Raw genomic sequence first — 25,592 nt, 5'->3', positions numbered from 1 at the left:
TATTTTCTCTGGAACATCAGAGGCTAAGGGGTGAACTTATAGAGGTTTGTAAAATCATGAGGGGCATGGATAGGGTAAATAGACAAGTCTTTTCCCCCGGGTGGGGATGTCCAAAACTAGACGGCATTGGTTTAAGGTGAGAAGTGAAGGATTTAAATGGGACCTAAGGGGCAACATTTTTCTTGCAGAGTGTGGCGTGCTCATGGAATGAATGACAGAGGAAGTGGTAGAGGTTGGTACGATTACAACACTTAGAAGGCATCTAAATGGGTACATGAATAGAAAGGGTTTCGAGGGATATGGACCAAATGCTGGCAAATGGGACTAGATTTATGTAGGTTATCTGTTTGACATGGACAAGTTGGACCAGAGGGTCTGTTTCCATGCTGGACAACTCTATGACTAAATATAGCTACATCATGTCACAACAATTAATCTCTGAGGGAAGAAATAAAGATACAATGTCCCAAACAAACTTGCAGCAGACATGAAGACAAATCCCACTAGAATCATGCTAGGTTTGTGCAAACTCAACTTAACAATGGACACCTGTAACAACAGTAAGTGAAAGAGTTGACTTCCTTGAAAGTATATTTACTTTAAGGTTTGGCTGCTGTTAATGAACTTGTTTCCTGCATTTTGCACATGAGTGTGGGCTCATCCAGGCTGTCAGAAGACATTCTGTAGTATTGTGTGGAGCACCTGCATCAACAGCCTGGCAATAGGTTCCACTGCAGGGATGGATGATATTGTGCAGTTCTCCACTTATTCTCACTATCACAAGTTGAATTTGTCCAACTTTAAACCTGGGAAGTGATGGCCTAGTGTTATTATCACAAGGCCATTAATGCAGCGAGCCAGGTAATGTCCTGGGGATCCAGGTTTGAATCCCAACATGGCAGATGGTGGAATTTGAATTCAGTAAAGAACCTGGGATTAAGAGTTAGTAGGAACTGCAGATGCTGGAGAATCTGAGATAACAAGGCGTAGAGCTGGATGAACACAGCAGGCCAAGCAGCATCAGAGGAGCAGGAAAGCTGATGTTTCGGGCCTAGACCCTTCTTCTCCCTGCTCCTCTGATGATGCTTGGCCTGCTGTGTTCATCCAGCTCTACACCTGGGATGAAGAGTTTCAGGTTTATCATGAAACTGTTTATTGATTGTGTAGAAAAACCCAGCCAGTTGACCAATATCCTTTCGGGAAGGAAATTGCCATTTTTACCTGGTCTGGCTTATATGTGACTCCAGAACGCACAGCAATGTGGTTGACACTTAACTGCCCTCTGGGCAATTAGAGATGGGCAATAAATGCTGCCTGGCCAGCCATGACAATATCCTGTGAATTAATGAAAAAAATCTTTAAAAGGTGCAGTTTACTATTTCCTTATTTGTTTTCTGTGAGTGCAGTTCTGCATTTTAATATCTATCCAGCTGTTCTTTCATTTTCTACATTATGCCAGTTACTACACTTCAAAACATACTCTATTGTTTAATGACATTAGAGGCTCTGATTTTATTTTCTACCTCATGTCCCAGGCCAGACTGCGCTGCACATTGCGATCGAGCGCCGGTGTAAACATTATGTCGAGCTGCTGGTTGAAAAGGGAGCTGATGTCCACGCACAGGCCCGAGGCAAATTCTTCCAGCCCAAAGACGAAGGTGGATACTTTTATTTCGGTAAGAAGACATTCCAGTCTTTCATTTGTTAATCTTATTGACAATGCTGTGCTTGTACTGACAGCAAGGAGAATTTAACTGCCAAATTAATATATTCCCCTTCCTTAGAGGTTGGGTAGGTCTTATAAAGAAAATGATTTAATAAAGTGAGGTTTGAACATGAATTTTACCTGGATTATTATTCCAGTGCTCCAGATTATCACTCTAGCAATATAACCACACACTCCCCCTACCTCATCTTTAGACTTTGACTTCCTCTAACAGGACTGGGGCGGATAGGCTAAATGCAGGAAGGATGTTCCTATGACTGAAGAGTCCAGGACCAGGGGGTCAGAGTCTAAGGACATAGAGTAGGGTATTTCGGATTGATATGAGGAGAAATTTCTTCACCCAGAGAGTGGTCGACCCCGGAATTCTTGCCACAGAATGTAGTTGAGGCCAAAACATTCAATTCTTTCAAGAAAGAGTTAGACATATTTCTTAGGGCTAAAGGGATCAAAAGATCCGGGGAGAAAGCATGCAGCTAACTTGAAGGGCAGATTGGCCGACTCCTGTTCCTGTGTTTCTATGTATGTTCTTGGGATAAATGCGTCTCCAGTTAATTTTGAGTAGTTAGGCTAGTGCTCAGCTAGTCAGTCAGAATCCCTGGGATTTTAAAAGAAGCTGAGAGGGAATGCGTGGACATATTTGATGCTAGCAATTGGTTGAGCAGTTATTGATACTTCGTAAAGTAGAGCGGAGCTATAGCTACCAGGAAGATCTCACTGTTGATGCTCACTCTGCAATTGATGTTCTGATTGTAGCTGGACTAGTTGGAGGTCAGTACATCCAACCAATATGACTTATGTTCCATCCCCCTTTCACTAATAGTAGTTGCTAGTAATGCAGGAGGGTGTGTATCATGTGTGGACGAGATCAGACTCATTCCTGTGATTCTCATGGCCAAACAGCAACATTGACATTCATGATGAAGACTTACAAGGAAGATTGATGACAGTAATGGGGAATCCATATTGCCATTAGCACTGCAATAAGTCTACTCCCTTTGGTTGTAGAGATGGGGAAGAGGTGAAACGTAGGGAGAGAAATTAAGAAATTTGGCAACTGCTGTAACACAAAACTGCACGCTTTGTATTTTTGTTCCCTTGTGGAACTTTAAAATTTCAACAAACCTCAAACAAAACAATTGAAGGAAAATTACAACAGAGTCACGAGGGGCTTTTACAGTGAGCAATTAAACAGGCAGAGTGAGAGTATTTCCTGACACCTTTCACCAAATGCATTCACAATATTGGCAAGAAATGTCTGGTATACAATGGTGAAAACATCGTATAATCACAAGTTAGGCAGATTGAAGCTTGCAACAGTGCTGCCTGCCTCTTCAGAATTTCAGGAGTAATTCAGGGCAGATTGGCTGTATCCACTACATTCTTCCCTATGACAGAGTATGGAACCTTCACCCTTTCAGTCTGAACTGGACCCAGACTCATGTCTACTGACCACATGATACCTCAGGCTGGGGTGTTTCATTGTTTGCAATGATTTCTATGAAGTATTTCTGTGTTGTTTAATTTATTTTGAGTCTCCTGATATTTTCTATTAAAATAAATTACTTAAAATGATTTGGAATTAAATTTAATCTGATAAGTATCTCCCCATTTGATCAATTCATCTATGTTCTTCTGAAATCCATTACTCTCCTCCTTGCTGTTTACTACATTTCCAAGTTTCATGTCTTGTGCAAACTTCAAAATTGTGTCCTGTATATCGAAGTTCACATCATTAATATGTATATATTACCTCACATTTACCACACATTTCCTTAATTTGAAAAGCTTTCATTCATTACTGTATTTCGGTCACTTAGTTAATTTCATATCCATGTAACCTTGGCCCTTTAATCCCATGGTTTTGATTGAGCTAATTAATTATTTTGTGATTGTAACAAGGTAAGCCAGGTATACCCCATAGAATATGAGTTCCCTGATTGGGGCTGTTAATCTGTTCCAATCAGGGAGCCCTGGCTGACAGAAAAGACATCCTGCTCACTCTGAGAGCTGGCACTGAGGGAGCTGGATCAGTGTCAAAGACTCTCCATGTGTAAATAACAGGTGACTTGTTGACAGGATACTGGCCTCTGTGGAGTTATTTCAGTGGTGACGAAAGAAAAGCATGTTCCTGAAGAAATTTGCTTGCAACAGTCATCTTTGAGTTGGCCTTTCTGGCATCAAGCCATTATTTGGGAATGTTGACTCGTTCGATCCTACTGTCAAAGACTGGGCCCAGTACATGGAAATAATGCATTATTTCTTCTGGGCAAATGATATTGGGGCAGTTGAAAAGCAACGTGTAATTCTCCTGATAGCTTGTGGACCCACAGCTTTTTCAGTTATTAAGAGCCCAACTTTTCCTGAGACATCAGATACTAAAGCCTTCCAAGAGTTGTCGGATTTAATTAAGGGATAATACGACCCCAAGCTTCCTCTAATTCTGAGACACTATTAGCTTTACTCAGCAATTCGAGAACCAGGGGAATCCATATCGGAATTTTGACAACGTTAAGATGACAGGCAGAGGCACGTGATTTTGGTTTACCCCTAAGTGAGATACTGAGAGACTGTTTGGTATGTGGGATTAATGATGTAACCATGCAAAAATGCCTATTAGCTGAAGCCCACCTGGACTTCAAATAAGCACTATAATTGTCTTTATCATTGGAAAATGCGGCAAGTGGAGCATATGAGTTGCAGGATATTCTGATGGAAGTGGACACCTTTTCCAATCCAACAGCATTTGAGTGAAGGCCTCACTCAGGGCGTATCCAGAACAGAAGAACTCTAGGTCAGCCCGCAGCAAAATCCCAAAACAAAGCCAAGCCTTGGCCAAATGGTTAAAATTTTCTTCAGGATCCAGGCTGGCAAGCCATTGTCGTTTGCTGCCGATACGTGAACTTGAGACAGTAAAAGAGTTCCATTAGACCTAAATGGAGTAAGAAAACTCATAGGCCTGTATCCAGGAGAGTGCACGCCCTGAAAAGACCACCTAGACCTGGTTTAAAACAGTTAAATTGCTTAACAAAATCCAAATCAGAACCAATCAAAATAAATGTCTGTTTAAATGGCCTCCTGGTATCTTGAGCATGCGATCCTTACCAGGGTTTGGGTAACTTGCAAAAGGGCAGGAGCAACTATCTACTGATACCTCTAATAATCTTTCTAACCGAGGGCTATTATAAACAGGCGAAGTGTAACTGAGGCCAACTTACTGGTGTAACTGGCCAGGCCAGCAATTATTACCCGACCCTAATCACCAACATGGTAGGTAAGAGTGAAATACATTGTTATGGGATTGGAGTCACGTGGACAAAAGGACATTAGCGAACCAGATAGGTTTCTATGACAAATGACGATGGTTACACAGTCACCATTAGGTGGGCTTTTTATTCAAGATTTTTGCTGAATTCGCATTTCACTTTCTCTGCAGTGATGGGGCTTGAACCCATGCCCCTAGAACATTAACCTGGTGATCTGGTTTACTAGTCCGATGACAGTTATGCCACCTAGACTGTTTATTTGCTTTCTTCAATTAGTAAGGTAGGAAGCTGTAAGCAACAAGTGCCATACTAAATGTTTATGCATATAAAAGGCTTCTACATACTGGGAGGGTCCCAGAAACACTTTTTTGCATACATTTTATTTACAGCTATATATACAGAGTGTTTACTTAGATGATGAAGGATAGGTTAGGACAATGGGCAAAAATGTGACAGATGGAGTACAATGCAGGAAAGTGTGAGGTTTCACACTTTGATAGGAAGAATAGAGTTGTAGACTGTTTTCTAAGTGGGGGAAGGCTTTGGAAATCTGAAGTACAAGGGGGCTTGGGATTCCTAGTTCAGGATTCTTTTAAGATTTACATGCAGGTTCAGTTGGTAATTAGGAAGGTAAAAGCAATATGAGCATTCATTCAAGAGGGCTAGAATACAAGAGCAGGGATGTACTGCTGAGGCTGTATCAGACTATGGTCAGACTGCATTTGGAATGTTGTGAACAGTTTTGGGCCTCTTATCTAGGAAGGGTGTGCTGGCCTTGGAGGGGGTCTAGAGGAGATTTACAAGAACAAGTCCCAGGATGAAGGGCTTGCAATATGAGGAGCAATTGAGGGCTCGTGGTCTGCACTCAGTGGAGTTTAGAAGGATAAGTGGGAATCTGATTCAAACTTACAGAATACTGAAAGGCCTGGATAGAATGGATATGGACAAGATTTTTCCATTAGTAGGCGAGATTAAGACCTGAGGGCACAGCATCAGAGTGATGGGATGCCCTTTTAAGGCTGAGATAAGGAGGAATTTCTTCAGCTAGAGGGTGGTGAATCAATGGAACTGATTTCCACACAAGACTGTGGGAGCTAAGTTGTTGAGTGTATTTAAGACAGAGGTAAACAGGTTTTTATTAGAAAAGGAATCAAAGGTTACAGCGAGACAGCAAGAGAACAGGGTTAAGAAACATATAAGAACATAAGAAAAAGGAGCAGGAGAAGGCCATCTGACCCAGTAGGCCCGCTCTGCCATTTAATAAGATCATGGATGATCTTTTCGTGGACTCAGCTCCACTTACCTGCCCGCTCGTTCAAATTCTTAATTAAACTTAAATTTAAATTAAACATTAACACTGTTCAAACAAATCTATCTATGCCTTAAAAACATTTAATGAGGTAGCTTTAGCCGCTTCACTGGGCAGGGAATTCTTGAACATAGAACAATACAGCACAGAACAGGCCCTTCGGCCCTCGATGTTGCGCCGACCTGTGAACTAATCTGAGCCCCTCCCCCTACACTATCCCATCATCATCCATCTGCTTATCCAAGGACTGTTTAAATGCCCCTAATGTGGCTGAGTTAACTACATTGGCAGGCAGGGCGTTCCACGCCCTTACCACTCTCTGAGTAAAGAACCTGCCTCTGACATCGGTCTTAAATCTATCACCCCTCAATTTGTAGCTATGCCCCCTTGTACAAGCTGACGTCATCATCCTCAGAAAAAGACTCTCACTGTCCACCCTATCTAATCGTCTGATCATCTTGTATGTCTCTATTAAATCCCCTCTTAGCTTCCTTCTCTCCAATGAGAACAGATTCACAACCCTTTGGGTGAAGACGTTCCTCCTCAACCCAGTCCAAAATTTGTTCCCCCTTGTTGTGAGGCTATGTCCCTTAGTTCTAGCCTCATCCACCAATGGAAACAACCTCCCTGCTTCCATCCTATCTATTCCCTTCATGATTCTATGTGTTTCTGTAAGATCCCCCATCATTCTTCTAAGTTCCAGTGAGTACAGTGCCAGTCTACTCAATGTCTCCTTATAAACCAACCTTCTCAATTCCGGAATCAACCTAGTGAACCTCCTCTGTACCCCTTCCAATGTTAGTACATCCTTTCTCGAGTAAGCAGACCAAAACTGTACACAGTGCTCTAGGTGTCCTTCACCAGCACCCTACGCAGCTGCAGCATAATCTCCCTTTTTTAAACACAATTCCTCTAGCAATGAAGGGCAATATTCCATTTGCCTTCTTAATTACCTGCTGTACCTGTAAACCAACTTTTTGTGATTCATGCACAAGGACATTAAGGTCTGTCTGCATGGCAGTGTGCTGCAATTGTTCACTATTTAAATAAGAGTCCATTTTGCTGTTATTCCTACCAAAATGAATGACGTCTCATTTATCAACATTGTACTCCATCTGCCAGATCCTTGCCCATTCACTTAATCTATCTACATCCCTCTGCAGACTTTCAGTGTTCTTTCGAATTTGGCTGTACCACTCACCTTAGTTTCATCTGCGAACTTTGACACACTACCATTGGTCCCCAACACTATATCATCTATGCAAATAGGAAACATTGTGGTCCCAACACTGATCCCTGAGGCACACCACTAGCCACTGATCGCCAACGAAAAAACCACCTATTTATCCCCACTCTTTGCTTTCTGTTAATTAATCAATCTTCTTTCGATGCTGATACATTACCCATCAGCCATGATCAAATGGTGGAGTGGACTCGATGGGTCGAACAACATAATTCTGCTCCTGTATGGATATTCTGCTCCCCTGGGATGTGGAAGATAATCCCACTCATGATGCTTGGCATTAACTACTAATGAAAAGTGTGTACTGAAGCACAGTGTCTCAAGACTGCATTTTGGTAATGCCATATTTGAGGGAATCACAGTATTCACATGAGCAGTATGTTTTTATTTGATACATTATGTTGCGGTTACTGAGTTGAACAATGAGTGTGGGGGCCAGGACTCTATTCTTATCTCACCTCCCTTCTCCCAGTAGCAATGTCAAAAGCATTTAGTGAATCAGAGAATCTTTCAGGACGGAATCATTCCTGTGCAAGATTTTTCTAATTTAGTCTCCAGCTGTAGCCATTACTCTCGTGAAAAGTAGCACTCTCTTTGCTGTGCTGAGCCAATTTGCAAATGGAAGCTTTTGGAGAATTCATTATCCTGTGATATCTCCACTGCCTCCCTGTGTCTTTCATTGAGTGAAATGACTCATTTGGGTAACTTTTTGTATATCGGTCTCATGGATTCACACTGCAGTCTTGCATTCATTAAATGCTAAATTAAGGTCTCAGGTCTGGTTTGCTTTAATTGCCAACTCCTTTCTGCCTTCGGTAAGTGGTGGCAAGCCTTCTTCTTGGGATATGCTGGACCTTTTTTTCAGGTTCTTCCTGCTTCTCTGCTTCACCTCTGCATCATATTGCTTTGAAATCATGGTATTGCTCAGACCCGAGTATTTGAAGAGAAATATGTACAAGAACCTTATCTGTCTAACAGATTTCCATTAATATCGCACTTACCAAGTAATTCCATTGGAAGACCTGAGTCTCAATTACCTTTTGTTTGATGAGAATATCAATGCCTATGGTATAGGATTGCTCTTGAATTTTAAAGGTTAGGAGAAGACTCTACTTATCAACATGAAGGCAGTAATAGGAGTAAAACCATCATACACATTTTAGAGCCTGGATTCATGAAAGTTTAAAACATGGAGGAAGCCATTTGGCCCATCATGTTTGCACTGACTGTCAAGCATCTATACTTTGAAAGTACCCTGAAGGTTTCTGCATCTAACACCTTTTCAAACAATGTGTGCAGAATCCGTATCGATCACTGGGTAAAAAGATTGCCCTTCAAATTCTCTCTAAGTCTATGTCTCCTGGTTATGGACCTTGAAACCAAAGAGAATAAAGCCTTCTGTGCCACTAACAAATATATCAAGTTTTGTCTGATCATACTTTGTGAAGCATCTTGACTTATTTTATGATACTAAAGTGTTAAATAAATCCAAGCTGTTTTTGTTGTGAGTTAGTTGGAGCTTTAAACTCATTGGTGCCACAGGCATTTAAATGAAATATTACACACTATGAAGGACTTGCCTGTTTCTCTTGAGCTGAATGAAAACAAGACAAAAACTAATTACAGACTTTAGGAAAAAGCCAGTTAATTAAATAATTCCTATGAAGATTTATGACATGGACATTGAAACAGTTACTAACCAAGAGTAAACGATTGGTTGAATTAGAGGGAAGAGTGTACAGATGTGATAGCCAAGGGGATATATGATTATACTATTTCAGAAAATTAAAATAATTTTGAGTGGAATTACAATCATAAAACCCTTCTGTGTGACTGTATTTGAGAGTGCTTCTCTTAGGAAGATACATCTTTTAGGAGTGCAGAGATGATTGAACCAAATATTTGACAAACAGATCTTTCTTGATGAAACCAGCTCATGAAGAGGTAGAATGGACGTAAAGAATGTCATGAACAATTAGAATCACTTTTGGTCTCAGTTTTACTGTTAGATACATTCAGGCAGAAAGTGACTATCCCTGAGATCCAAGTTGGTTCCTCAACTCATTTGTGTTCTTTTCCATTAAAATGTTTAATGGGAGTTTGACTAATGGACAATGTTGTGCTTGTGATGGGGCTCACTGATTATTTGAATGCATTGGGAGACTTTTAACATGAGTTAATTCAAATTAAAGATAAAAACACCGGATTGGAGAAACGCCAGCAGCATTAATGGAGAGATTAACAGTTAACGATTTGTCTTCTCTGGAATGAGTTTCTCTACCACTTTCTAGTTTTATTTCTGATTTCCAGCATCTACAGTATATTTCTTCTAATTAAATTTAGACTTCTGTTCTAACTTTATTTCTTTTCAATTTTATTATTCAATTATATATAATATCCCCAATGAATTGAATTTTAACCTCAGCTGAGGATTTTGTCAAAAGCAGTTTTGAGAACTTCTAAGTATATGTTTCTTGTTGGCTTTTGGCAGTGAATCCTGCTTGTTTAGGAGTCCCTTTCTTTTCATCTGATATTATATTCTATCCTCATCTTGCTAATGACAAACATATTGCACATTCAGGTTAGGGTTACCAGTTTTTGAAAATCTAATATCTATCATTGTTTTCTTCCCTAATCCCCCTCCTGCCGTATATGCCTTTCTAATTTGCAGTCTCCATTTCAACTGTTGTGAATTATTTTAAATGTTTAAAGAAACAACAGCTCTCCCGGGTTTGGGAATTGTAGTAAAATGTTGTCAGTTTAGCAGGCGGTGCAGGAAAATGCAGCTTAAAATAAAACAGTCAAAAAGAATGAACTATTCATAGCAATGGCACAGTCCTAGTTGACTCGTGTCTCAGAGTGTATGAAAGGAGCAGTGTCTGGGAAGCAAGACTTCTGTTTTCTCTTGCTCAAGTCTGAGGTAAGTATGTGTTCATAAAGTCCCTTCCTTGAGGTGTGGCTTCCGGTCTGCCTACCCTCTGCTGGTGCTGTTGGCTCGGTGATAGCCTATGTTTTGTGCTTTCTGTTTACTTCATCCTTCCTCTTCCACTCGGTTTGTCAAGCTGGTCATCAGTGAGGGTGGAACTACTTGGAAAGCCTTGCTAATGTTTTAGGAGTTACAGCATAATGCCCTCCCTTGTGATCCCTTCCTTTAGCATTTTACCTGGCCCAACTTCAAAGGAAAATAAGCCTCATATAAACTCAATCTAACTCTGGATCCTGGCCAGAAATGCAATTCTTTTAAGAAAAATGTTTACCCTTTATTCAATTTTCAAAACCTACTTTAAGACTAAGATAACAGTTGTACAAAATTTATATTTGAAGCTGTCGTCAGTCAACCTAGAGTAATGTTTCTCAAAGAGTAGTCGATGGAGTACTAAATGTCCATGGAAGCCCTGCGGATAGTCTGACTGCTGGCCCAAAATCCAATCACTGAGGCCATACAAGAGAATAGGCCCTCATTCCCAGTACTCTCATGATGCTGCTCAATCAAAGTGACTCTTGGGTATGATATGAGCTTTAAAAAAGACGTGGCTCCAGGTTTGAGCTATTCCACTACCACAGAACCACTCCCCCTCCCCCCAGAATGGAAGCAAGCCATGGTCAACCCTGAGGCAATGTCAAAGAGGAAGATCAATAAACCAGACTTATCCTACACTCTTCTGAAGAACGTTCACACTGCTTTCTCTCCACAGATGCTGCCGGACATGCTGAATTTCACCAGCAATTTCTGATTTCCAACAACCATAGTTCTTTGTTTATTTTTGTTTTACTGTTATTTTTGTTTGATTAGTTTGCTTATGAATTAAGCATTAATTTTTCAGAAATATTATTGTAATGGTGTGTTTTCCTGTGGTATGATGGAGGTGCTGGTGGGAGTGCCCTGCCTTAGAGCCAGAAGCCCTGTGTTTGAATCCTGCTACAGGGCTTGATTGGACATGGATGTTTGTAACATGGCTAAATGAGTTGATTCACTTTCAAAGCACTTTTGGCAGATGGTAAGAGTGGGAGATGCCCTTGGTCATCCATTGTCAATGTGGCATAGTGCTCCCCAACAATGACGTCTGGCAAGAGGCTGGCATCCTGTTACAGACTCATACATCCATACAGCATGGAAACAGACCCTTCGGTCCAACCAATCCATAATCCCAAACTAAACTAGTCCCATCTGCTTTCTCCTGGCCCAATATCTCTCCAAGCCTTTCCTATTCATGTACTTATCCAAATATCTTTTAAGTGTTCTAACTGTACTCACACTCCTCCGCTTCCTCAGGAAGTTCATTCCACATATATACCACCTGCTGTGTAAAAGAAGATGTCCCAATGTCTTTTTTAAATCTCTCTCCTCCCACCTTAAAAATGTGCCCCTTAGTCTTGAAATCTCCCATCCTAGGGAAAAGACAATCACAATTAACCCTAACTATACCTGTCATTATTTTATAAACTTTTATAAGGTCACCTCTCAACCACCTACGCTGCAGTGAAACAAGTCCCCAGCCGACCCTCCCTACCTGGCAACATCCTGGTAAATTTCTTCTGAATCCTCTCCAGCTTGATAATATTCTTCCTATAGCTATAATGTCTAGGAAGAACTGGCCATTGAAACAGATAGAAACACATGCCTTGTCTGCCTCATGTCACTAGATGTGGGAAGGGCTGTCACCCTTGTGTTATTAATGTTTATAATGTGAACAGGTCTATTCTTTTGAATGAATCATTTACTTACTTAATATTTCACTTTCAAATTAATACACATAAATTTATTCAATTTAGTAGCAAACAAGTAGTGAAATATCTGCAGTTTTCATAAGCTCCTGTTAATTGTGATGAGGTTCATTTGAAGTAGCAAGTCAAAATAGGTGGGATAGAATCTTTGGGTGATCCATGGGATCTTTTGCCGTACCAAAGTGCTCTATAAGCCAAAAGGTTTGAGAACCACTGACTTATACCAACTACCTAGAACAAAGAATTAAGCATCACTGATTTAAAATTACAAATGAAACCAGAAATTGAAAGAAACTTATCTCTCCTTGGAATAGTATATTTAATTTGATTTATGTACCTAAGTACAGTAAAAAGCTTTGTTTATGAGCAGTACAGACAAATCATTAGTATGCAAGGGCACATAGATCATAGGGTGAAAAAGACACTTGGATAGAGGCATACAGGCTTCATCTCACAGGGCAAGTGCTAGGCAAGATCAATATTAACAAGATCAGCGTGATTTGAAGTTAAAAAGGCTCTTGCAAAATAATTGAGGCTGAGCCAATTTGCTATTTCAAAAAAGAGCTGAATAGATTTCCGCTGGGAAAGGAGTGGAGGTAGTAATGGGTTGTGATTCTCAAATATTTCAGTGGATGCCAAGTAGACTTGATGGGCCAAATGTTCTCTGTGTTGTGTTATTGTTGGCTCTATCTGATGTTGCCTGTGCCGGAGAATAGGAGGAATGTTGTTCATGGAGGTGATCAGAGTTTGGTTATGGAGATCTGGATGGATGGACATTCTGAAGACTAACATGATTGCATTTCAACAGTACCTACCCCCGACTGATTTGACAGTAAAACTAGAAAGTACACACTCTGTGGAAGATACAAAGTTAATTTACCTTTACTTTTGCCAAATTTTCTTAAATTCTAAATAACAGTATACCAACAAAATTACCAATTTCATTAGAGCACTATCTGCTCACAGTTTCTTTTCAAGTTACACAATATCCATATTTGGACATATGTCGAATATGTGTAGACTTTATGAAAACTGTGTTTTTTTGTTTGATATTTTTTATTGTGGATTGAAAAGTGAGAGAACTGGTTTAAGAGCCAAGGATTGTTGAAGGATTGCACCTGACATACTTTGTAAATACTGTTTACACAGCTGCTTATTCAAGCTGTAGTGCATATCAAGTTATATGTGGAGCCAGGAGCGAGGGATGAATAAATATGTCCCTCTGAGACAGGCAAGAAGGGGTAAGATAAAGGAACCTTGGATGACAAGAGCGGTGGAGCTTCTCGTCAAAAGGAAGAAGGTACCTTACATAAGGTGGAGGAAGCTTAGGGTCAAGCTCAGCTCTAGAGGATTACAGGCAGGCGAGGAAGGAGCCCAAAAATGGTCTGAGGAGAGCCAGGAGTGGGCACGAGAGAGGCTTGGCAGAATGGATTAGGGAGAACACAAAGGCATTTTACACTTATGTGAGGAATAAGAGAATGGTCAAAGAAAGAGTAGGGCCCATCAGGGATAGCATAGGGAACTTGTGTGTGGAGTCTGAGGAGGTAGGGGAAGCCCTAAATGAGTTTTTTGCTTCTGTCTTTAAGAAAGAAACAAACTTTGTAGTGAATGAAACCTTTGAAGAGCAGGTGTGCATGCTGGAATGGATAGAGATAGAGGAAGCTGATGTGCTGAAAATTTTGTCAAACATTAAGATTGACAAGTGGCCAGGCCCGGACCAGATTTGTCCTCGGCTGCTTTGGGAAACGAGAGATGCAACTGCTTCGCCACTTGCGAAGATCTTTGCATCCTCGCTCTCCACTGGAGTCGTACCTGAGGACTGGAGAGAGGCAAATGTAATTCCTCTCTTCAAGAAAGGAACTAGGGAAATCCCGGCAATTACAGACCAGTAAGTCTCACGTCTGTCGTCTGCAAGGTGTTAGAAAGGATTCTGAGGGATAGGATTTATGACCATCTGGAAGAGCATGGCTTGATTAAATGCAGTCAACACGGCTTTGTGAGGGGCAGGCCATGCCTCACAAACCTTATCGAGTTCTTTGAGGATGTGACTAGAAAAGTTGATGAGGGTCGAGCTGTGGATGTGGTGTATATGGACTTCAGCAAGGCATTCGATAAGGTTCCCCATGGTAGGCTCATTCAGAAGGTCAGGAGGAATGGGATACAGGGGATCTTAGCTGTCTGGATACAGAATTGGCTGGCCAACAGAAGACAGCGAGTGGTAGTAGAAGGAAAATATTCTGCCTGGAAGTCAGTGGTGAGTGGTGTTCCACAGGGCTCTGTCCTTGGGCCTCTACTGTTTGTAATTTTTATTAATGACTTGGATGAGGGGATTGAAGGATGGGTCAGCAAGTTTGCAGATGACACGAAGATTGGAGGTGTCGTTGACAGTATAGAGGGCTGTTGTAGGCTGCAGTGGAACATTGACAGGATGCAGAGATGGGCTGAGAGGTGGCAGATGGAGTTCAACCTGGATAAATGCGAGGTGATGCATTTTGGAAGGTCGAATTTGAAAGCTGAGTACAGGATTAAGGATAGGATTCTTAGCAGTGTGGAGGAACAGAGGGATCTTGGTGTGCAGATACATAAATCCCTTAAAATGGCCACCCAAGTGGACAGGGTTGTTAAGAAAGCATATGGTGTTTTGGCTTTCATTAGCAGGGGGATTGAGTTTAAGGGTCGTGAGATCTTGTTGCATCTCTATAAAACTTTGGTTAGACCGCACTTGGAATACTGTGTCCAGTTCTGGTCGCCCTATTATAGGAAAGATATGGATGCTTTGGAGAGGGTTCAGGGGGGGTTTACCAGGATGCTGCCTGGACTGGAGGGCTTATCTTATGAAGAGAGGTTGACTGAGCTCGGACTTTTTTCATTGGAGGAAAGGAGGAGGAGAGGGGACCTAACTGAGGTATACAAGATAATGAGAGGCATAGATAGAGTTGATAACCAGAGACTATTTCCCAGGGCAGAAACAACACGAGGGGTCATAGTTTTAAGCTGGTTGGAGGAAAGTATAAAGGGGATGTCAGAGGCGGGTTCTTTACAGAGTTGTGAGAGCATGGAATGCGTTGCCAGCAGCAGTTGTGGAAGCAAGGTCATTGGGGACATTTAAGAGACTGCTGGACATGCATATGGTCACAGAAATTTGAGGGTGCATACATGAAGATCAATGGTCAGCACAACATCGTTGGCTGAAGGGCCTGTTCTGTGCTGTACTATTCTATGTTCTATGTTCTGTGTACAAATAAAGATTTGGCTGGCAATGTGTAGCTGATTAGTCTGTGAACTAGTGACCAGTTATTGATGACAAAGGCACCTTCTGCCTGCCAACAATGATATGATTGGTTTGCAGGTAGCTGAACAGCTTGGGGATGTGAACAATTGGGAGAACACAGTCTGAATAGCTTTCCCTAAAGATTTTTTTTTGGAATGTAAGAAATCTGACAACATTCCATCAATTATTCCAACAACAATTCTGTCTCTTATGAATTCTAATTTCAAAGCTCGATATTCAATTTTCCACTAACATTTAGATAATTAAGTTGTGCTCAGATTCCCTTGGAGGCTGAATTCTGTTAAATCTTGCTGTTTCAAAGATTTTATTTAGATAAGAACATAAGACATAGGAGCAGGAGCAGGCCATCGGGCCTGTTGAGCCTGCTCCATCATTCAATAAGATCATGGCTGATCTTTTCGTGGACCCAGCTCCACCTACCTGCCCACTCACCACTCTTTGCTTTCTGCTAGTTAACCAACCTTCTGTCCATGCTAATAAATTACCGGTAATGCCATGCACTTTTATTGTGTAGCACCTTGTCAAATGCCTTCTGAAATCCAAATACACCACATCTATCCGTTCCCTGTTGCCCAATGCATTTGTAATATCCTCAAATAATTCCAGTAAATTAGTTAAACATGATCTGCCTTTCATGAATCCACGCTATGTCCGCCTGATCGGACATTTGTTCTTAAACTGAAGTAATTAACTTTCACACACTTTCAAACGTAACTGTACTGTCTTTTATGTTCTATTGATTAATATTCACAATCAGACCCATTGAATATAACAGTGCATTCACCTGCTCAACTTCAGACTTATTGCTTCATTTTGAGGCAATATAGTATCTTAAGAATTGTCACTTTCAAAGTGTCCAATCTTGTGTTCTGTATGGTTCTTGGCTGACCTAGAATCTTTTTAGAAATATTATCGCTTTTATTACTTATTCTTATTGATTTTCTTAATTCTTGATGATAAAATGCTGCTTGAAATCTGCTGTTCCTTAAGCATATATTCTTGCAACCATGCATGCCATTTTAATTTCAATTACTATAGAGTTAGCCATGCTTTGCGCAGTATTTCTTTGTTTTTATGTTTACGTGTTGTATTGCGCTAATACTGTATTAAATGATTCAGTGAAGCTTTAAATTCTGTTGCTATTCTGCAGCGATTGACTGTTTTCAACTTCCTGTTCATTGTAATACTATATCCTTGTACTGCCAACCAATTTTTCTCATCTTTCTCAAGGATTTCCTACCTTTTCTAGTAATCAAAATGGTGCTTCCCAGCCACTCTTTAAAGTTGTCCAGCCTCCTGTGACAAGATGCCATTATCCCAGGAAAAGTGGACATTTTCTTGCCTTTTGTGGTCTAAAACACCGGGCAGTTTTTTTTCCATATGATTTTTAAAAAATGAAGTTCTCTGACTATAGTCCTTATAAATCTTGCCACCGAAACTGAAATTTAATTTGAGTCCTTTTCATTAGTATCTCCTGACTTATCTTCTTCTGCTAGATTCTTACATTGTATTTCCATAAATTAGCTCCTCACCAGCTTAAATAAATTCTGCAGTTACTTGCCAATTCTGCTGTCCCTGAATAATCTTGTGGAGCTTAACCTTGATGGTGGAGTCTCTGTGTCTTCCCTTTATGGTCTTTTGCAACAATTTCATAAAGAATCTCAGTTTTTTCTCTCAGGGATATCTAACTTTACACTTGGAGACTGCTCTTGCTCTTTATACATCTTCCTTTGCTAAGGACTATCTTTTCTTAAATGCAGCTGGCTTTTCATTCTTCTCCTAGCCCACACAGTTCCTTTGCTCTTCTTATCGGCTTCTCGGTAAAGGTTTGTCTTTGGAGTGCCGAGCTTGCCCTATTGCTATTTTCACAGATGTTGCAGTCTCTCTCTGTCTGTAATTGTGCTTTAACTGCTCACTGTGTATTTTTAAAGTGGTAATGCCGTCTCAGTGAAAACTCAATAGTCTTCAGTACTTTCTTCTGCATCATTTACTCATGGTGGGGTTTTTGGCATGGAATTTGAATTCACGCTGCTGCTCACCATGTGAAATTAATCTGAATGCCACTACTAACTCCTGGTGTTTTTGCTACCTCTACCAGTATGTGGTTCAGAGTAAGAGTTGTTTCATATATTTCACTGCCACTTTTGTCTGTACTTTGTCTGGGATACGTCAAATGATCGGTAGTAGAGATCACAGTGGAGATGAGGTACTACTCTTAGTTAAGTTACTCTTAGTTTGTTGCAAGCTCTGAACTGATTACATCTGTGCCCTACAAAAGTTGGTGTAGAACTCAATATCTCCACCTATGGGCTGTATGACATTGTCAGAAGCTCAAGGTAAGAAGAAAATTAACTTCTTCAAAATCATTACCTTTGACAAATTATTAAAAAAACAGATGTGTATATTTTGAGAGAAAAAAGAACACGTGAAGTCGCTAACACATTTCTTGTGTCAAGCCCACCTGTGAAATGGCAGGTTTGGAAAAACCACGGTGAGAGTGGCCCTTGCTAAACAGGCTCAGGGTCAGCCCTGGCCCCTTCAAAGCCTGCATTGCTCTGGCATCAGCAAAAACCCCTTATGCACTTGTGAAGAATACCAATGGCACTGCACAGAACTGTGCAGGGTCCCCTCTACAGCGGCAGATTAATCATCTTAAACTCAGCAAATGGGGAAGCACTATCTTGGCTTTGGGAATTTGCAAAGGCTAACTGAATAACTAACATGGATAACCTGAGATCAGTACTGCTCAGTACTCATTTGGAGATATGTATAAAAGTCACAGCGAGGAACCCTGTGCTTCAGGGCAGTTATTCTATTCCTATTAAAGGAGATCTTGTGAATAGGACTCTGTACAATGAGAGAGGCTCCCCATTAGAACGTCAAGGCTTCCACAAGCAGCATATTTAGTGGAACATGTGCCATCTTTCACTCTTGGTTACCATCTGCACAGGTAAGTGGAAAAGAAACTTGTTATAGAACATAGAAAAGTATAGCACAGTACAGGCCCTTCGGCCCACGATGTTGTGTTGGGGAATAATCCCAATCCAAAAACAAAATAACCTAATTTACATTCCCCTCAATTCACTGCTGTCCATGTGCATGTCCAACAGTCGCTTAAATGTCACTAATGGCTCTGCTTCCACGACTACCACTGGCAAACTATTCCATGCACTCACAACTCTCTGGGTGAAGAACCTCCCTCTGACATCTCCTCTATACCTTCCTCCTAATACCTGAAAGCTATGCCTCGTGGCAGTCAACCCTGCCCTGGGGAAAGGTCTCTGCCTATCGACTCTATCCATGCCTCTCATTACCTTATACACCTCGATCAGGTCACCTCTCTTCCTCCTTCTCTCCAGAGAGAAAAGTCCGAGCTCAGTCAACCTCCTCAACCTGGTAAACCTCCTTTGCACCCTCTCCAAAGCCTCCACATTCTTTCCTATAATAGGGCAACCGGAACTGGACACAATATTCCAGTGTGGTCTCACCAGGGTTTTGTAGAGCTGCAGCATAACCTCGCGGCTCTTAAACTCGATCCCCCTGTTAATGAAAGCCAAAACACCATCTGATTTCTTAACACCCTTATCCACTTGTGTGGCAACTTTGAGGGAGCTATGCACTTGAACACCAAGATCCCGCTGTTCCTATACACTGCCAAGAATCTGCCTTTAATCCTAAGAATTTTGACAGAAGTTTTTTGTTCTGTCATGTGTCCTGGCTCCTGGATAAAATATTGGAGAATAGTGGGCATGCTCTTCACAGCTATCTTTCCGGTGCTTCTAGTTAAAGTCATGGGACTTGTGGTTGTGCTTGTCCTAATATGCAGTCTTGTTGGATGAGGGTTCTTGTATGCATTCTTAAGAATATCTCTTTAAGAACTTTCTGGGCATTCTAGTCTAAAATTAGACAGGTCCTGACTTGATGTATTGTGCTCTGCAAAAGTGTAATGGTGAAATGAACAGTGGCTCATGGATTTGGATCAAACAGATTGTGCATCTAATGTTATACCTTAGAGAGCCATGAGACAGTAAACAGAGCGTAGCATCTTACTCTGGGCATTTGGGGAGTGGGATGTGTTGGGGATGGCAGGGGGCGATAAGTAAACTGTTTCTAATATGATGAGAGGGTTTCCCTGATGATAAGGCACATCATGGTGATATTTAACAACTCTGCTATCCATAGAGGGGCTCAGCCAAGATAAATCACAAATATAAACATAAAATAATGTATGAACCTATACATTACAGGTAGATGACAGTCATTCAACCGAAAGCCCTTGTGCCAACTCTCTGAAGAGGTAATCCGTTTTATCTCATGTTACATGCCCCTCTTGTTTCCACATAGCCTTAGAAATATTCGTCCATCCCATTCACTTTTTAATGTTACTCATGGATTTGCTCCTATCCTTATTAAGATAGTGCATTCCAGGTTACACAACACATAGTTTTATTTAAAATCTCCAGTTTCTTTCGATTATGATCTTAAATCAGTGAGGCTATCAACTTACTCCTGATTTATCAAAAGCCTCATATTTTGAGCACTTCTCTTAAATCTCCCCTTAATCATGAACAATCCCTGCTGCCCTTATCTCTCTGTGTAACTGAAGTCCACCACTCCAGCTATAATTCTAGTAAAACTCATCTTCACCCTTCCCAGGCTTTTGTCATCCTTCCTAAAGTTTAGCTCCTCAAATTATGTGCAATACTGCAGCCGAGGCGAATGAATTAATCATGTGAATTTAGCACAACTTCCTGGCTTTGGCAGTTTTGTTCCTATTTATGCTTCTTTAGAATGATCTTATCGACTTGGCACCTTCTCAGCTTTTTGTCTGTTTGCTGCCACTGCTCTAAAATCCCATTAAAGTTAAATTTTCCTAACAAGTTTATTACATAATAAAATAAAAACAATGGTTCAAATCATCTTTCACTGGAGCCATGTTCAGGAAAGAACTCGTGAGATTCTATTAGCCAAGTGTTAAACTGATTAAAGTGGCTGATTAACAAGGAACAAATTGTAGAAACAAAACATTGGGTTTAAACAATTTATTTCTAAATACTAAAAAATTAACACCCATTCATAATTTTCTAAGCATAATTATTGTATTTGCACTTTACACTTTTAGCCTAATGGCACACAGTTGCTCAGCCTCTTATAGCTACCCTTGTAGATAAACTTGACATACCATCACACACCTTTGGCAGTGAGATGTACACAGCTCCGAGTGAGGTGGACAGGAGGAGATGTTTCTGTAACTGTTTGTTATGTAGAGTTTAATGGGATGCTTTGGCAACCTACTCCTGAAGTACAGGCCTTGTGTTATTGGCTTTCGTCTGCAATATTACAAAAAGCCAGTTAATTAGGGAATGCCAACTTTTTATGGCTTACCTTGCATCCAGCAAGTTTAATGTTGGATTTGCCTCCAGGTACAGGAATTCTGGCACCCTACAAACCTTCCACAAAAGAAGTATTTACTCCTCTGTCTGGAGTCTTGCCAGTTGTTTCTTTTCAATAGTAATCATTTTTAAAAATCATTTTTATAAACCAGAGAATTTTCTGGCACTTTTCAACGTTGCCAATACTGTGCATTTTCCAACAGATTTGATCAGCAAATGCACATTGACCAGGATTGTTTCTGCTATTAGGCTCTTGCCAGGAATTGATTGTACAAAAAGTAATAAAAGACCTCTCTTGATGAGAGGGATGGGAGACTTAAGCCAGAGCTCTGTGCTTGTACAGTCATGTGATGGAGAGAAGCAGGTATGATGTACCAAGTGAGCAGTGTCATAAGTATGGGTGAGAACGGCCATTTGACCAACCTAAATTAATCTTTCCAGAAGTAATCCTGAAGTCTCTTCATTGCAGCAACCAGTTGATCTAGTAGTTTCTGTTGTTATTACTCTGGCTGCAAGTTTACTCCATTCATATATTGTGTGAAGAAGAATTTCCTGTTACCAGCAGAACCATCAATGTTCTGTAACAAGACACAATATTGTGAGTAAGTGCAATGTAGTGGTTAAGGTTTGTATTCTTTATGTTACACTGCATTGAATTTGGGATTCAATGGATGTTCAGCATCTTTTATTACTGTAGAGGAATTTACATTGTGTTCACTATAGCTAATGACCTATTGCTTTTGGGATTCTCAGTACTTTTTTTTAAGAACCATCTCTTAGCAATTGCTTCTGCTTCAATTTTTGTAGTCAGAGATTAACATTGTATTAAATTAATTGGGTAAATAGTGAATTATTAATTTGATATTTGGCACAGGCCCACAGATCAGAGTAGATAGAGTGGGTAATGTGAGATTCTAGAATTAACTATAAATAATTAACATTCTTCCCTCAACCATTCCCAGGTCAAATATCCTGTGTTGTGTATAGGTCAACACATGCATGAATGCTTTGAATAAAACTTAATGCAATGCAGCATGGATCATTGCACAGTATTGTGACGGCAGAGAAGCACACCTTTGATCCCACACTAGTTGCCTGAATGACATTGCTGTAGGAAACTTGGAGCTTCAGCGTGGAGGGAAAGTAAAATGAAGGAAACAGGGCTATAATTATATTCCACCTTTAGTCAATTGAAAAGCAGCACAAGAACATAACATGGGAAATACAATAGTTCAAGAATGGAACTCAGGGCCAGTTTCTCCAGAGCAATGAGAGAAGGGTAATAAATGCCAACCCAACTAGTGACTCGTACATCAGTGAGTGAATGAAGAAAAGTTATGGGCTACGACAAACAATAAGATCATGGATGATCTTCCACTTATAATCTCATGTTAATAATAATGTCTGGTAATCAGTTCTTCATTAGAGACTGATGAATTCCACAGGTTAGTTTATTTAAAACAGTTAAACACACTACAGTCAGTTCTGCTGTAACATGATAATTGTGTTTCTGCGCAACATCATGTGATAGAAAATTGCGTTACAGAAATAATGAGGCCTATGGGAAAAGTGTGATTAGAGGAAGCAAAAAAATCAATCAAAATTGCTCAAAAATTCCTCAAAATTGCTCACAGATCACTCAAACTTACTCAAAATTGTTCAAAAGTCCCTCAAAAGCCTAACACAAAGGACAGCACAGTTTGAAAAAATGTTTAATTCATATCTAATAATGAAATAAAAGTAAATTTAACACTGTACCTTGGAAAAAATGTCAAGACGACTTGATGGGGGAGGAGGTTTTGAGGTTGTTAATGCAGGGGCTGAGGGTATTCTTCATCTTTATCATCATTATCATCACCTTCAGGTGCAGTTGTGGTTGCAGGGTTAGGACAAAAAATTGTTAATCCAGAAGTGGATGGCTGTAGTTCGTTGTCTTCTGACTGTTTCTTGGGGGTTGGCTAAAAAAAGGCGTCCAGTTTTTGCTACTTTGTCCTTTTTCTTCTTTCAATGAAGATTATCAATTCATAGGGTGTTCATAAGGTGCCAGACAAGATCTTATTCCACAAATTGCTTCCCTGCTGTGTTCTGCAATGTAATCCTCTAACAGCTGAAACTGCTTCTCAATTTCCCTCAGAATAGAAGACAAAACAGAAGTGGAAAGCTCTCTTGGTGCCTCCTGGACTCCGTCTGCTTCATCTCCAGCTTCCACTTCCTCCTCAGTGACATGTTGTTGTAGATCAGCTGTAGAGAGGTCTTCGCAGTGGGACTCCTGCAGCTCTTCAACGTCCTGACTCTCCACTTCTTCAAATCCAAATTGCTTTGCAAGATCAACACAATGTTCTTTGATTCTTGGGAACTCCACTGACTGATCAAAGCCTGTAATATCTTGAAAAAATCTGGGAGAAGCTTCCACAAACTGCATGCAAGCAGTCCTTACTGACATCATCCCAGGACTCCACGATATTGTCAATTGCATTTTTGATGTTAAAGTTCTTCCAAAATTGAAGAACACGGTCCTTATTCCTCTCAGTGGCTGCAATCAACGTCTTAGCTGTCACCTTAAATAATAAGCTTTAAAAGCTGCTATTGCATCATGGTCCATGGGTTGAAGGAGAAGTTGTGTTTAGGGTTAGAAATAGCACTATGCTGTTTTCAGAAAGTTCACGAAAGGTGGGAGGACGGCTTGGCATGTTATACAGGATGAGGAGTACCAAGGGAATCACGTAATAGCCAACACAAGTTCGTGTTTTAGAAATAGCGTTCCCCTATTTATCAGTCGCGTATAGACAATTCGTGTTTTTGGAACACTCTTTATAGCAGAACCGACTGTACAAGTTATTGAACAGATATTACTATGAGTCAACTGATTTCTGTATGTACAGGTTGAAGACTAACTGGCAAAGTTGCAACATGGTGTGCACAGTGCAATTGAAGTCCTTAAATGTGAACTCTCTTAAAGATAAGGGATGTATACTATACATGCTACTTACCCATTCTACCTACTGTTCCTTGGTACTGTACCCAAAAGTTCATCAATCTTCATTCTGTGCTTCGAATATATTCAATAAATGTATATTAAAAGCTTTTGTAATGGAGAATTCCAAGAATTCACAATCATCTGAATAAGGACACTTTTGTTCATCTCAGTCCTAAGTACTTAACCCTTTATTATAAAAATTCAGGGATCCTGCATTCTCCTGAACTTTCAAGACGGCAGCCATAAAATAAAGAGATTAAGTAGCTCTTCATTTGCATTTTGCCTCTGCCCAGCAAACATACCTTGAGATAAGTGAGGATTTCTCTATTTCCCCCAGGTGATGCCCTACTCTTTGAAGTATATGAATGATACAGTTCAGCTGATCTGCAAATTGGGAGAACTGTATGCGTGATTAATCCATGCATCCCAAGAAAAATGGGGTAAAGACCCCCTGGGGACAGACTGGCAGCTAGAATTGCCACTGTACACTAGGTTTGGTGGAATCCCTGATGAGGCAGTGAAAATAGAAGCAGACAACAGGTTCCCTTCAGTTCAACTTTTTCAATCACGCTCAAGAAGATGGGGGCAGCTTAAATCCAATCAGAAATATGATGTGTGGCATAAAAACCAAAAGAACCGTGGATGCTGTAAATCAGGAACAAAAACAGAAGTTGCTGGAAAAGCCCGGCAGGTCTGGCAGCATCTGTGAAGAAAAAAAATCAGAGTTACTGCTCCTCAGTTCTGAGGAAGGGTCACCAGACCCAAAATGTTAACACTGATATTTTTTCTTCATAGATGCCGCAGGACCTGCTGAGCTCTTCCAGCAACTTCTATGATGTATGGCAGGCAATTTACCTGTATTTTAAAGCCATGGCTTTAGAGTTTGGATTTGAGCTAGTGGCATGTTTTGATATGTGTGTCTGAAGGGATTTGATGATTAACTCATAGGTATTTCTGTTACCATGGTGATTTATTTAACCAAAAAGGTAGGAGAGTAAGTTCTTGGCATATAATGTGGTTTTGCCATCATTGGGAGAATTTTTGAGTAACAAAATAAGCAGTTGTCCTTTAGGTTTTCCGTTTAAAGGTTTTGTTTTGAATGATTGGCTTCTGTTGCTTAGGGGAAACACCCATAACTTGGAAGAAGCTTTTGGCAGAATTTTTGCCTGATGCTGGAAGTGTAAGACAGTTTAAAGAAGAGACAGAGTTTAGAAATGTTATGAAATAGATTGCCTCAGATTAAAGAGTTTAGTTTAATGTTTTAGAGCTAAAGTGTTTGGTTACAACACTGAAGGGGTTCTTTGAAGCTGTGAAAGTCTAAGCTGAGTTATTTGATGAGTCAAGGAAGCAGTTATAAAATTCTCAAGACGCGAATTTGAAACAATTTAGGTCAAGCACCATAGATGTGATAGAGAAAGGAATTCTCCATGGTGTGAGAACTGAAAATGAGTGCTGTTGGGATTGCTGGGATTGCGTTTTACCGTGTATTTCAAAATCTTTAAACTTGTGTCAATGTAAATAATCTGGTTTATTTTGTTTTTCTTTTCTTTTGTGTAATAAACCTTTGTTTTATTATTAAAACCTAGCCATCAATATTATATGTTTATGTTTCAGTGAAAGACCACTTTGTTAAAACCAGAAAGAAACAAAACGAAGCATGCTGG

The 25,592-nt window shown here is 40.4% G+C and overlaps 2 protein-coding genes across 3 annotated transcripts in view; one reads left to right on the top strand and one right to left on the bottom strand.

Moving 5' to 3' along the window:
* The window catches only part of tchp (trichoplein, keratin filament binding), a 525,906-nt gene that overhangs the window by 173,931 nt on the left and 326,383 nt on the right, over window positions 1-25,592 (bottom strand). The window lies entirely within an intron of this gene.
* The window catches only part of trpv4 (transient receptor potential cation channel, subfamily V, member 4), a 121,022-nt gene that overhangs the window by 67,268 nt on the left and 28,162 nt on the right, over window positions 1-25,592 (top strand). The window contains exon 5 of the mRNA XM_059654958.1: window positions 1,536-1,676. Coding sequence (XP_059510941.1) covers window positions 1,536-1,676 — 141 coding nt within the window. The remainder of the gene's footprint in view (window positions 1-1,535; window positions 1,677-25,592) is intronic.

The sequence above is a fragment of the Stegostoma tigrinum genome, chromosome 26 (genome assembly GCF_030684315.1).
Source record: "Stegostoma tigrinum isolate sSteTig4 chromosome 26, sSteTig4.hap1, whole genome shotgun sequence".
Lineage (NCBI taxonomy): Eukaryota > Metazoa > Chordata > Chondrichthyes > Orectolobiformes > Stegostomatidae > Stegostoma > Stegostoma tigrinum.
The sequence above is the reverse complement of the archived record's forward strand: the minus strand, read 5'-3'. Positions and strand labels throughout refer to the sequence as shown.